This window comes from Chanodichthys erythropterus, chromosome 12, assembly GCF_024489055.1.
Source record: "Chanodichthys erythropterus isolate Z2021 chromosome 12, ASM2448905v1, whole genome shotgun sequence".
NCBI classification, from domain to species: Eukaryota; Metazoa; Chordata; class Actinopteri; order Cypriniformes; family Xenocyprididae; genus Chanodichthys; species Chanodichthys erythropterus.
Window position 1 is genome coordinate 43813397 of NC_090232.1, and position 14609 is coordinate 43828005.

The window sequence follows — 14609 nt, forward strand, 5'->3', positions numbered from 1 at the left end:
CCTAACGATTGGCTGAAACATTCTAAGACTGAACTGAACACACATACCGATTGTTTCCTTCAACGAGAGCTGATTTATATACTCACACATGGAATTTGAACACCAACTGTAATCGCAGACTGAACGCAACTGGCTCTGACTGGACACGTTTGAGCGCGATCAGTCATAAGTATCAATTTACATTCATAATCGGCCTTACAATTGTTAAGTGTGTGCGCGGCTTAAGTCTAGGACTATTTTAAACCATGACAGAGAAAGCAGATTTCTGTTAATCTGGCTTAAAAGGCCATTTTATTCCTGGACTAGGCTTAATCTCTGTCCGGGAAACCGCCCCATAAAGTTTAGTTGGATTAACTTTATGAAAGTAAGGTGAACTTACTTTTTTAAGTTTTTAGTTCAAACATTCTCTGTAAAATGTTTTTTGTTCACTCAACAACTTTTTGAGGCAGCCTACTAATTTCCACTGACTAATTTAAGTTTTATTTACTAATTTATTTATTATTATTATTTATTAATTTTAAGTACTTTCAACTTGACAAATAGTTTTTAGTATTTAGTAAAAAAACATTTTAGTTGGAATAACTTTACGAAAGTAAAGTGAACTTACTTTTTAAGTTTTCAATCAATACTACATCTTGTTCATTTAACCTAATTTGACATTTCTTATTTAAAGCAAACAAAAAAAATGTATTTAAATTGTTCTTATGTCAATAGTAAAAGATTTTTTTTTTCAAATGTTTCAGCCATTTTTTGATCAGTTCTTTTTCATTCGCACACAAATCAAGCAAAGCTTCAGAAGGAGATAAAATCTTCAACTAGATTAGATATGCTACCACTTTAAGTACACGCTACAAAATAGAAAACATGTTTTACAAACCCCAGCAGGAGCAATAACAACAAGTTCCCTTTCCCTATCTACAGAAAATCTAACTATCTCACCCCTAATCTTCGTGTGGTATTTAAGCTCCAACTCCCGCTGGTAAAAGAAAAGCAACCAGCACGCTGGTGACTCACTCATATCATGGATGTGCTCCCGAGACAACTGCTCTACTCACGGTCACCAACACAAAAAAAAAAAAAACATTACATTGCTCCACTCGTTCTAAAAGGGAACGAACACCAATACTATTCAAAATTCCCCCACGATAGGATTTGCTAAATCACTTACATTCTAAAACTTCGCATGAAAAAACAGCCAATCTACGGATACAGCAATCAATCGCACTCCGTGCTTGAAACAGCCAAATCCAATGTGTATTTCCTTCAAAACGATGCATAAAACATCTCAAACAATAGCGCTATAGCAATCGCTCTTCCAGTTTTACATTCGGTTAATCAACATGCCGAATTAATTTGCCATGACAAATGGGGGCTCGTCCGGGATCATTTCCACAAAGGTGTAAGTCTTCAGTAATGATGACGTCACTCACCCTAACACCATCCTGCAAAACAAGGAAAAAACAAACCACCAACAAATATGACCCATACTGGGTTCATAACAAAAGTAATTTCTATTACAAATAATAGTTAATCTGATGTCAGCCACTGAAACATCAACTGAAACAGCTAAATTAAATATCTCAAGATCTCAGCAGAGGATGATTAAACAACTGAAAATAAATAAATAAATAAATAAAAAACAGCTTTGCCAGCTTCACTTATTTATTTATGATTGAAAATTATATATGTTTTAAGTCACCATTTTGGTGAATAACATTTCCTTTAGTTGTGCTTTTGATCCTTGAAATTTTAATTTACCTTTTTCAGTTTTTGGTTGTTTGAAACACACAAAAAACAAACAAACCAAAAAAAATAAATAAAAATTTTTTGCGTTAATGAAAGACTGAAATCAATTATTAAGAATGTAAATATCATAAAGTGTGTTGTTTCATTGCCCACTTCTAAAAAACTCATCACTGATTGTAATGGTTTAGTGTCGTTAGACTTAGATGTTGTTAAACTTTAATAAGATACTGGACAATAAGTTTTGATCTCTTCCAGACACACATTGACATCAACAATCATTGTATGAATCTCAGCAATGGTGATAATCCACAAAAAGTCTTCATGCTGCAGTGCATTCTGGGTGCACCAATGAAAACTCATCCATGGCTCCCAGTAAGTATTGCGGTATGTCTTATACAGTTGTTTTGTCACCATTGCTGAGGTTTGTATGATGAGTGTTAATGCAATAGTGTATCTATGCAGTACATTTTTTGTAAGAAGAAAATATTTTCATAATTCAATAGGGCCTCAACTTTACTACTACTTTATTTGTTTTTAAACAGTAATTTAAATCACTGTACAACAAGCATTTGAATGTGTAAGCAATTGTGTGGTGCTTCTGCTTCTTTTTAGCCTATACAGAAGTTGAGTTTTTGCCTCTACTAAGCATTTTGCCTTGTCTGTCCAGAAGGTAAACCTGCGCCCATAGCTTGCAAACTATAATAATAAAAAAAAAAATATATAGGAATAATTAAAGGGAAAAAAAAAAAAAAAAGAATTGTACTCAAATTCAAAATTTAAGACCACCCCACAGAGCCCATACAGTCAAATTTCAGTCAATACAAATTAAAACAAGGAACCCCCCAAAATAGGCCAAATGACACATTCTAGCACACATGTTAATACCATAGACTGGTTAATACATTGTGAAGGCATAGTAAATTTGATTATTAGGCAATTGTATGAGTTTTAAATGGCTGGCAACAACTTCATATCACAGTTAAATTAATATTGATCCATTTTAATACTTACATTTTATAAACTAATTTAAGTAGTCTACATAAATTCTATAAAGTAAAATAATTACTCCGGGATTAATTAATTCAGTTTATAGTTTTAGGAGAAAAGGTCCAAAAAAAAAAAAAAAAAAAAAAAAAAAAAAGGTAAAACTGATTAAATAATTAATGATGGCATTCTTTGATATTAACACACTTAATGTATTTAATTGGTCTACTTTAATGTCAACTAATTTTAATCAAATTTTTACAATGGCTTGTCTACAAAAAGTCCAAGCTTAGCTATCAAAATATATTCAGGGGGAAAATGGCGCAAAACATACATTAACGGCTCAAATTTTGTTACAAACTATCTTTACAAATATTAAATAGACTATTCATATGTTGGTGTATCGATGAGCTATAAAGTAGTTTGATTAAAAAAGAAATAATTGAATACAATACTCATGCTTCGATTCTTCACGTGTATATCCATGTGTTTATCCGATCCAATTTGATAGGAGGCGCTGTCTCGAAAAACGAGGGGACTGAGAATGCTGGACTCTGGGTGCGGGACTGTAGATGCAGCAGAACCGTCCTGAGCGCGTTCACAGCGAGTCCGCAATTGACCTTTCGCCGGGAGTTTGATTGACAAGCGATCTAACCAATCAGAACGCCGCATCCGCCATTTTGTCCGACAAAGCAGCCAGTAGTTAAAAGATTAACCTCGGTGGAAGTAAACTTGAAAAATGGTGTGTATTGACGTCTTTCCGCGTTTGAAACAACATTCATTCTCATGCTCATGGACTAATAGGAAGAGATGATCGGTTTTTACGAGCGGTTGAGCTGAGGATCTACAGCAATCTGTCACGACCATGGTCACGACACATTAAAGAGCATCAAAACGGTTTTTATTGTTTGCATTTCTTTAATAACTACACGGTTTGAAAGCTGGGACTTTGTTTAATATCATAAGTAACCTGCTCTGTCTTGTCTGTCGATGTGTGGTCAGTATCCTCTTTGTTCCGCGATGTATTTTTCACTGCGTGTGGAGTGACAGCGCCACGGCTTGTCGGACAAAGCAAAAGTAACTAAGGGGGGCGGGGCTCGGCGAAAGGCTAATTACTGCACTGACGAGAATGTGTCCAAGCGTTTTAGGTGTTCTGTGTTTTGATGTTTATTTATGGAGCATAGACGACAGGTAAAGTTCTCAACCGAAACATGGCTGAAACATTTGAAATAAAATAATTACTTACAATTGACATAAAAAAACAAAAAAGACAATTGAAAATAAAGCCACATTAGGTTACATGAACAAACTTAAATAAGTCAGTGGAAATTAGTACCTCAAAAAGTTAAGATGTGTGAACAAAAACATATTTTACAGAGAACGTTTCTACTGAAAACTTAAAAAAAAGTAAGTTCACCTTACTTTCATAAAGTTATTCCAACTAAACTTTATAAGTTCAAATAACATTAATTTTGGCAAGTTGAACAAACTTAATATTCTATGTAAAGACAACTAAACTGAGCCAGTGCAAAAAGATAACTCAAAAACGTACGTTGAGTGAATGGATTTTTTTTTTTTTTTTTTTTTTTTTTTTACAGTTGAAGACCTTCATTATGGAAAACTTGAATGGCCAAATCCACAGAAATAAGTTTATTTTTAGCTTTCAATAGTAAATTTGTTGAATGACCATATGGGCAGTTGGGGAAGCACATTAAGTCATCTGCAAGGTCATTGCCCCCAATGCACCCACTGGCTCCAGCCATTATAAAGAGAGCATTCTTTATTCACTTTTTGCATATAATTTAATAACAATTAAAATAACAGAATATTTTCATGCTACTAAGAGAAACAATGTAAAGTTAACCGTTTAGTCACTGGCTTGATTTACTAAAAACAAAAAAAAGAAAGTTTTGAGTTCTTAAACTAATAGTTTTTATAATACATTACCTCATACATGTCAAAATGTTTCTCAATTCATGACTCCTTTAATGTTTTATTAATGCAATAAAATGTTTTAATGTTGTGGTCATTTAAAACACCATTTCTTCTGGGAGGAGTATTTCAAGAATAGTAATGCAAGAACAATACTTGCATTAGTATTTATGTTTAAGATGTGTATTAAGAGTATTTAAATATGTTTAAATATATTTGATCTGGCCTTCAGGAGATGTAGAGATTATCACAGATATCAGATCTGATGATCGTCTGGAGCTGCAGCCACATGGTGATTCCATTGGTGTGACATTTCTGGAGCTGGTTTACACTAATGGAGACTCAAACGCTACTGTACGAACCACCAAACCACTGGATGCAGATCAACTTAAGGAGGTTTGTTTCACTATTAGATTTGTTATATCAAGTAAATAAATATAAAATGAGCATAAGCATAACTACATATTCATACACACATAGGCCTATATATTACTTTCATAAAGAAAGAAATACTGTATGCCACATACTATATGTCTCAGTGTGTTTTATTTTTTCCAGTCAGGAGGAAACTTGTTTTATTCAGTCACCTGCTCAAACACAGGGGTATGTTTATTTAAACACTAGCATAATCCGATCATTTAATAAGCATTATGGAAATAAATATATCAGCACAATCCTCTTCACAAATATGTCATTGTGCATTTCAGATGAGAAATAAACGGGTGTTATATATTCAGGATGTCAATGACAATCCTCCGATCTTCCAGAGTAAATCATACAGCGTCACAGTGTCAGAGGTGTGTGTAATGTCATCTTTATACAGCAGTAGTGTGTTTGGTCACTCAGTTTGACTAACATCTCTTTTTAAACTGTATCTTTTGCTCCAGGCGACGGCTGTGGGTTCAGATGTGCTCAGGGTGACCGCTGAAGATGCAGATGTTTCTCCAGAAAACAACAGAATTACATATTCTATAGTGGTGAGTCTAAACTGAGTCTCATGTATTCAGAGGTGGAGATTCCAGGGGTCAGAAAGTAAAAGTCCTGCCATATTTTCATTCCACCCACTGAAGCATTAATGAGATAATTAAGTGATTAATTGAGTGATGATTGCCCATTATTGAAGACACCTGATGATAAAAAGCAGAATCACCAAAGGAGAAAATCACAATTTTTAAGTTACCATCATCGAGGTCAGGGTTTGTTTTAGTTGAGCTCTTGATCCTTGACTTTTTAATATTAGATTTTGTTTGGGCAGTTTTAACAGCATTAAAACCAAACAGACAAGCAAAGTTAAAAGATAATCAGGTGTTGTTGGTTAAGTTTTTACATAAACATTATTTGATCTGAGTCACTGAACTCATTTAGAGCCCAATCTCTGAGTTAGATTTACATTATTGATTACAGCAGAACTGTGATTCTACAGCACAAGATCAGCTTTTACAATACATTTTTTTTTAAGAGTTCTGATTTAAAAAAAAAAAAAGCAGAGCTCATTTAAACACACAGACATCAAGAATCATCCTGTGAATCTCAACAGTGGTGGCCATCATAAAGCATGTTGCAGTGCATTCTGGGTGCCACCAATCAAAATTCATCCATGGCTCCCATCATGCATTGCTGCATGAATAAATTATGAGCTGAATTGTCTTAGTAATTTCATTTATTCTCACTATTAAAATTTTGCTGTTTTTCTGTGACTTTTTAGTAGCTTGTTTTCTAATGTTCAGAGTTGATCTGTTGATCAGAATATGTTGCTTGTCACCGTTGTTGAGATTCACAGGCTGATACTTGATGTCTGTGTGTGCCTAAAATAACTTTTTTTTGGACAACTTTTTTAAAAAAAAAATTCTGTATTGTATAAGCTGATCTTCTGCAGAATCACAGTTCTGCTGTAATCAATAATGTAAATCTAACTCAGAGATTGGGCTCTAAATGAGTTCAGTGATTCAGATCAAATAATGTTTATGTAAAAACTTAACCAAAACCTGATCATCTTTTAACTTTGCTTGTCTGTTTGGTTTTAATGCAGTTAAAACTGCCCAAACAAAATCTAATATTAAAAAGTCAAGAGTCAAGAGCTCAACTAAAACAAACCCTGACCTCGATGATGGTAACTTAAATATTGTGATTTTCTCCTTTGGTGATTCTGCTTGTTATCATCAGGTGTCTTCAATAATGCTCAATCATCTCTCAATTTATCACTTAATTATCTCATTAATGCTTCAGTGGGTGGAATAAAAATATGGCAGGACTTTTACTTTCTGACCCCTGGAATCTCCACCTCTGCATGTATTTGATATATTACAAACACAATAGACATTTACAAAACTGAATTATTGGTGACCATGATAATAGACGTTCCTGGAAACACATTTCTCTGAAAACATGGACTATGATTTGCTACTTAGCTGGACAATATGAGTAAGTGCACAATTAATCATCAATAATTTAATAAAAAATGAAATAAGAGAAAGACAAAATTGAAGACACTTCAATTTAAATGCTTATGTCTTCTAAACATTTTCCAGCTAAGAGAATTTTGTTATAAGAACATTCTCTAAATATTCAGTGTTGGTTCTGGGAACATTAAAAACATCCAGTTTTCTTGACGTTACAGGAAAGTTTTTATAATGTATAATGTTCCTTAAACGTTCTTATAAATAAATAAATCAGAGATTTAATGTCTTTTATCTTCAGTTCATCTAAGGCTGTGGCTGAAGAAAGTTGTAGTTTGTGTTCTTATTTCTTTCTTTCAGTGTTTGTTCACAGCAGGTGTTTGAATGATGGAAAGAATGTTTCAGGAACATCATACTAACCTTTAAATAACATTCTACTAACATTAAGGAAACTGAACATTTTCATGTTCTTGGAATGTTACTAATCAACGTTCTTAAAATGTTGAATTTTAGATCAAAATTAAGTTGAAAGAACGTTTGAGGAACATTATACCTTATAAAAATCCCAGCCAGCACAGCATGGTGGGGCCCAGATGGGTGTCACCTGGGCTGCCTAACTGGGGCCCAGACATTTTTGTCCACGGTTTCCATGGAGACCCCACATGGGTTAGCCCAGATGAAGTGAACACTGCTCAGTGTGAACACTACAGGCTGTTAAATGTAACACTGAAACATGCTGGAGTTAATGAGATAATTAGGTGATAACGAGCAGAATCACTGCAGGACAGAGGAACAACAAGAACTACGACTTCAGCCACAACCTTCGATGAAATCAACTGAAGATAAAAGACATTAAATCACTGAAGATCTGATTAAACATCTCCACAAACAGCTTTACCAGCTTCACTTATTACTAACCAGACTGACTATATTTCTGACATACATCTACTAAAGTTGTTATTGAGAATTACCAGAGGTTTAGATGTTGATGATTTGTTGAAAATAAGTTTGGTTTGATGTCACCATGATCGAGGTCAGTGCTTACTTCAGTTAGGCAGTTTGACTTGATTGTTTTAGTGTTAGTATTTCTCTGGCTGCGCTCACTGCTTGTTATGGCCACAAAGGCAAGATAAAATACGTTTAGCTGTTGTCAGCTGTTTGATAAGAATAAAACTTTATTATGTTGTAGCTTTATTCACTGATCTATTCACTTGAGCTTTATATGATTTTTTTTTATTAAATTTAATGCAGGTAGTGATGGGACATTTGAACCGAGACTTCGGAGCTTGTGTCGAGCATAAATGGGCGTGTCAGATGAAACGTTAATTCGAGGCTTGTTTTGGGAATGTAGAAATCATGTGACCGATGACAAACGAGGCCTCGGTTTGTGTGGAATACGTCATTGGTTCGGTTTGAGTGTCGCTTCCGGATAAAGGGGGTTCGAAACACACGAAACCTTGTGGGTGTTTCAGGAGTAGTAGAACTAGTAGTAGAGTGTCGGAGAGTCAGAGTTAAAGAGTTGTGTCATTGTTGTTATTGTATTATTAGAGCTATATTATTACATTAAATTAGGCTATATTAGGTTTGTATGGTATAATTTATGAATAATTAATTATCTGTGTGTGTGTGTGTGTGTGTGTGTGTGTGTGTCTGAGCCAGTTGTCTCTGCACAAGTAAAGTCAGACAGAGAAGATACATATTTTATTTTATACCCAGGCAATGCACAAATGTCTGTTCAGGTCATAGGCTCAGGATTAATTTTGTCTGCTATTTCTTTGCACAGTAGCTAGATGTCACTACTGAGCAATGCTGAATGAAGCTTCGGGTAATGAACCTTTTGGTGAAGCAATGGGTTGCGAAGCCTAAGTGCTTCATGAGGCTTCATTTGCCCATCACTAAATGCAGGATCTTTTCAAGAATAAAAAAAAAAAATTACAAAATTCAGACCAAAATAATAAACCTGAAAAATGCAATGTACACTAAACACTTTAAAACTCCTGCTTGATCTCTTCACACACAGACATCAAGAATCAGCATATGAATCTCAACAATGGTGACATGCTGCAATGCATTCTGGGTGCCTCATACAAAATTCATCCATGGCTCCCAGAATACATTGCAGCATGAAGCATGTCACCATTGATGAGATTTATACGCTGATTCTTGATGTCTGTTTGTGAGTAAATCTTACAGGAGGTTTGATTAGTGAACAATGTGTTTTTTCAAATTTTCTGATTAAAATTTTTATTGTTGTAATTCTAGAAGAGATTCAACGCAAAGTTAAACACATTTTGCTCATAAAAAGCTCAGTCATTAGCTTTTTTTTTTTTAATCATCTAGCAGCTGACCACATTGTTTCTTGTTTTTCTTGCCATAACAAACAGCAAGAATAGCCTTAAAAACACTAAAACAGTCAAGAGTCAAACTGCCTAACTGAAGTAAGCGCTGCCGTCAATCACGGTGACATCAAACCAAATCAACAAATAATCAACATCTAAACCTCTGGGGCCAGTTGCACCAGCTGTGCGCAAGTTACAACGTAGACTAGTTTTGACGTAAATGGGCACTAAGTTACAACTTACGAACTACTAAATATTTTTGTGTTGCACCATTAAACTTAGTTGAAGCGTAACTCTACGTATACACTAAATATTTACGGAAGCCTCCTATCAGGAGTAACGGTTGGAATAAAATAGCAGACTGACTGAACTGCATCCATAAGCTCTTGTTTTACCTGACAGACTTCATTCTTTACACATATATGATGCTGCTGACATTTACACTCTCTTAAATTTTAAGAGAGAGAACATAATGTGAAAAGATTACTTTGTTAGACACTCTTCAACACGAACCCGTTAAACAGCGCACCGCTGTGTGCATCGGTCCTATCACTCCGTGTTGTGCATGTCAAATAAAATCAGTCATAATCAATAAATGTAATTTCTTATGTTTTTGTTGTTGTTTCAGTATTTATTTATTGATCCTTATTAATTTCGTTTCAAATACAGTTTCTTAATGTTATTTACATATAAAAACATTTATGATTAAGTAGTAGGCTATTATATTTAATGGGAACTTATTTTTACTGTTAGCTACGTGAGGCAAAATAAGTCAGAATGAAGGATAAACTGAAATTCACGGAATTTCAACAACTTCTGCTCCTGTATTTGAAGGATAACTGAAGGTAAACGTCATATTATGCGACTACGCATTACTTTACGGAGACCTTACGAGCTACTAGCTACGTTCTGCCTTAAGAACAAATGGTGCAACCGAATAAAGTACAGAGTTAGTTACAAACTAGCTAGTAGTTACTAAGCCACTAGTGTGGACTTTACGTTCCAATTTAAGAAAGAACTTACGAATGGCTGGTGCAACCCTACCCTGGTAATTCTCAATAACAACTTTTGTAGATGTTTGTCAGAAATAAAGTCAGTCTGGTTAGTAATAAGCAGAGGTGGAGATTCCAGGGGTCAGAAAGTAAAAGTCCTGCCAATTTTTTATTCCACCCACTGAAGCATTAATGAGATAATTAGGTGATAAATTGAGAGATGATTGAGCATTATTGAAGACACCTGATGATAACAAGCAGAATCACCAAAAGAGAAAATCACAATTTTTAAGTTACCATCATCGAGGTCAGGGTTTGTTTTAGTTGAGCTCTTGATCCTTGACTTTTTAATATTATATTTTGTTTGGGCAGTTGTAACTCCATTAAAACCAAACAGACAAGCAAAGTTAAAAGATGATCAGGTGTTGTTGGTTATGTTTTTACATAAACATTATTTGATCTGAATCACTGAACTCATTTAGAGCCCAATCTCTGAGTTAGATTTACATTATTGATTACAGCAGCACTGTGATTCCGCAGAAGATCAGCTTATACGATACGGAATTTTTTTTTTAAAAAAGTTGTCCTTATCACAAAAAAAAAAAAAAAAATTATTTTAGGCACACACAGACATCAAGTATCAGCCTGTGAATCTCAACAACGGTGACAAGCAACATATTCTGATAAACAGATCAACTCTGAACATTAGAAAACAAGCTACTAAAAAGTCACAGAAAAACAGCAACATTTTAATAGCGAGAATAAATGAAATTACTAAGACAATTAAGCTCATAATTTATTCATGCAGCAATGCATGATGGGAGCCATGGATGAAGTTTGATTGGTGGCTCCCAGAATGCACTGCAACATGCTTTATGATGGCCACCACTGTTGAGATTCACAGGATGATTCTTGATGTCTGTGTGTTTAAATGAGCTCTGCTTTTTTTTTTTTTTAATCAGAACTCTTAAAAAAATCTGTGTTGTAAAAGCTGATCTTGTGCTGTAGAATCACAGTTCTGCTGTAATCAATAATGTAAATCTAACTCAGAGATTGGGCTCTAAATGAGTTCAGTGATTCAAAACAAATAATGTTTATGTAAAAACATAACCAACAACACCTGATTATCTTTTAACTTTGCTTGTCTGTTTGGTTTTAATGCAGTTAAAACTGCCCAAACAAAATGTAATATTAAAAAGTCAAGGGTCAAGAGCTCAACTAAAACAAACCCTGACCTCGATGATGGTAACTTAAATATTGTGATTTTCTCCTTTGGTGATTCTGCTTGTTATCATCAGGTGTCTTCAATAATGCTCAATCATCACTCAATTAATCACTTAATTATCTCATTAATGCTTCAGTGGGTGGAATGAAAATATGGCAGGACTTTTACTTTCTGACCCCTGGAATCTCCACCTCTGGTAATAAGTGAAGCTGGTAATGCTGTTTGTGGAGATGTTTAATCAAATCTTCAGAGATTTAATGTCTTTTATCTTCAGTTGATTTCATCGAAGGCTGTGGCTGAAGTTGTAGTTCTTGTTGTTTCTCTGTCCTTCAGTGATTCTGCTCGTTATCACCTAATTATCTCATTAACTCCAACACAGATTCAGTGTTACATTTAACAGCCTGTAGTGTGCACAATGAGTAGTGTTCATTTCATCTGGGCTAACCCATGTGGGGTCTCCATGGAAACCGTGAACAAAAATATCTGGGCCCGTTAGGCAGCCCAGGTGACGCCCATCTGGCCCCCACCATGCTGTGTTGGCTGGGGTGTTCCTATAACATAAAAAAAACTGGACGTTTTTAATGTTCCTAGAACCAACACTGAATATTTAGAGAACGTTCTTATAACAAAATTCTGTTAGCTGGGATATACCTCAAAGTTAGTAGCATGAAAACCAACAAATTTTGATTTCATGAGGCATTAAAAATCTGAAGGGAATAACAGTTGGAACAATATTTTCCAGGTTTGATGAAGTTTGTTGTATCCTAAAGATAATTGGAAATCCGAACTTCCACTTGTATGTCCCAATCTTCACTGACATTGTTACCGTTTTCTGCTCCCTGTTTAGGCTCTGGATGTCATTTTTAAATTTTTTCTGTTTCTAAGTTAAAGGGTTAGTTCATCCAAAAATGAAAATTATGTCATTAATGACTCACCCTCATGTCGTTCCAAACCCGTAAGACCTCCGTTCAATCTTCGGAACACAGTTTAAGATATTTTAGATTCAGTCCGAGAGCTTTCTGTCCCTCCATTGAAAATGTATGTACGGTAGACTGTCCATGTCCAGAAAGGTAATAAAAACATCATCAAAATAGTCCATGTGACATCAGAGGGTCAGTTAGAATTTGTTGAAGCATCGAAAATACATTTTGGTCCAAAAATAACAAAAACTACGACTTTATTCAGCATTGAATTCTCTTCCGGTCTGTTGTCAATCCGTGTTCACGACTCCGCTTCTTCTTCTTCTTTCCTGTTTTACGGGGGTAGGCATCCAGTTTATTGGTGCATTACTGCCCCCTTCTGCTCCGGAGTGTGGTTCACGACACCGCAGTGACGCTGCTGACGTGTTATCCGGTGCACCCGAGCTTCGTTTACAGTCTGAGGGAGACGCACGCTGTAAACAAAACAGCCTTCGCAAACATGCCTAAGGATTTCGACACAGAGGAAGACTTGCTTTTTTTTGCTCAGCCATGTTTATTTGAACCTGAATACATGGACGATGAACTAAGAGCGATGGAAGAAGCTCCTACACAGCAGTAACCGCTGTCACAAGCTTCGGAAAGGCAAAGAGCAATGGAGACCTGGTGGTGTAAATGTCTAAATGTGTAAATGGTGGTGTAAACAGCGTGCGTCTCCCTCCCTCTTTGGACCAAAATGTATTTTCGATGCGTCAACAAATTCTAACTGACCCTCTGATGTCACATGGACTACTTTGATGATGTTTTTATTACCTTTCTGGACATGGACAGTCTACCGTACATACATTTTCAATGGAGGGACAGAAAGCTCTCGGACTGAATCTAAAATATCTTAAACTGTGTTCTGAAGATGAACGGAGGTCTTACGGGTTTGGAACGACATGAGGGTGAGTCATTAATGACATACTTTTCATTTTTGGGTGAACTAACCCTTTAAATTTCTAATGTGGCTGTCAATTAATTTATTTTTAATTTTGACTCATTATAATAAATATTGTAGTTGTCAGTCAATTAGAATATATTTAAATTTGAATAAGCACATAGATAGATCATATTTAAAACATTAATTCATTCAGTTTTTAGAAAACAATCAATTTGAGTGTAATAATGTGTGAGTTCAGTATGTGTCATTTAAATCATATGTCCTGACAGCCTTCAGCACCAGATGAATTTGAAGTGAGAGATGACGGAAACATCAGGCTGAAACAACGGCTGAACTACGACAGTACTCAACAGTACATCTTCACCGTGCAAGCTAAAGTAAAGACAAACTCTCCGACATCCTACCAGTCCCACATCCACGTTACTAAACATTGTAGTATGTTGTTACAAAGGATTAATTTACCCAAGAGTGAAAATTATGTCATCATTTACTCACCCACATGTTGCTCCAAATATGTACACTCTCAGAAAAAAAAGCTGTCACTGGGGCAGTACCCTTTCAAAATTTACACATTTGTACCTTTTTTAGCCCTTAAAATTCAACATTGTAGGAACGTTGATTTGTAACATTCCAAGAACATGAAAATGTTCAGTTTCCTTAATGTTAGTATAATGTTATTTAAAGGTTACACTCTCAGAACAAAAAAAGTACATAATTGTACCTTTAGGGGTACAATGTTACAAAGGTACAAATTTGTACCCTTGTGATTTGAACCTTAAGAGACCAGTTTTGTACCTTTGGTGACAATTTTGTACCTTTATTTAACAGTACAAAAATTGACCCTTCAAAAAGGGTATAAAATTGGCTTTGACAGCGTACAATCGTTGACTATAATGAGATATATATATTTTACACACACACAGAGACTGAATTAAAATCAGAATTTATTGAATCCTTTTCATTTTCACATTTTACAACATTTCATTTTAAACACATTTTTAAACATTCCCAGAGGTGGGTAATCCGGGGGTCAAAGAGTAAAAGTCCTGCCATATTTTTATCTCATCCACTGAAGCATTAATGAGATAAATAAGTGATTAATTGAGTGATGATTGAGCATTATTGAAGACACCTG

At 35.1% G+C, this 14609-nt stretch overlaps 1 protein-coding gene across 3 annotated transcripts in view; it reads left to right on the top strand.

Annotated features, from left to right (window-relative positions):
- Positions 1-14609, top strand: part of LOC137032181 (protocadherin-like wing polarity protein stan) — a 70479-nt gene that overhangs the window by 18954 nt on the left and 36916 nt on the right. For 2 of the 3 annotated variants that reach the window (XM_067403814.1, XM_067403813.1), the window contains exons 3-7: positions 4895-5058; positions 5221-5265; positions 5370-5459; positions 5550-5639; positions 13744-13851. In XM_067403814.1, coding sequence (XP_067259915.1) covers positions 4895-5058; positions 5221-5265; positions 5370-5459; positions 5550-5639; positions 13744-13851 — 497 coding nt within the window. Of the gene's footprint in view, positions 1-4894; positions 5059-5220; positions 5266-5369; positions 5460-5549; positions 5640-13246; positions 13479-13743; positions 13852-14609 lie in introns of those variants that run through there. The other variant, XM_067403815.1, reaches the window with a different exon arrangement.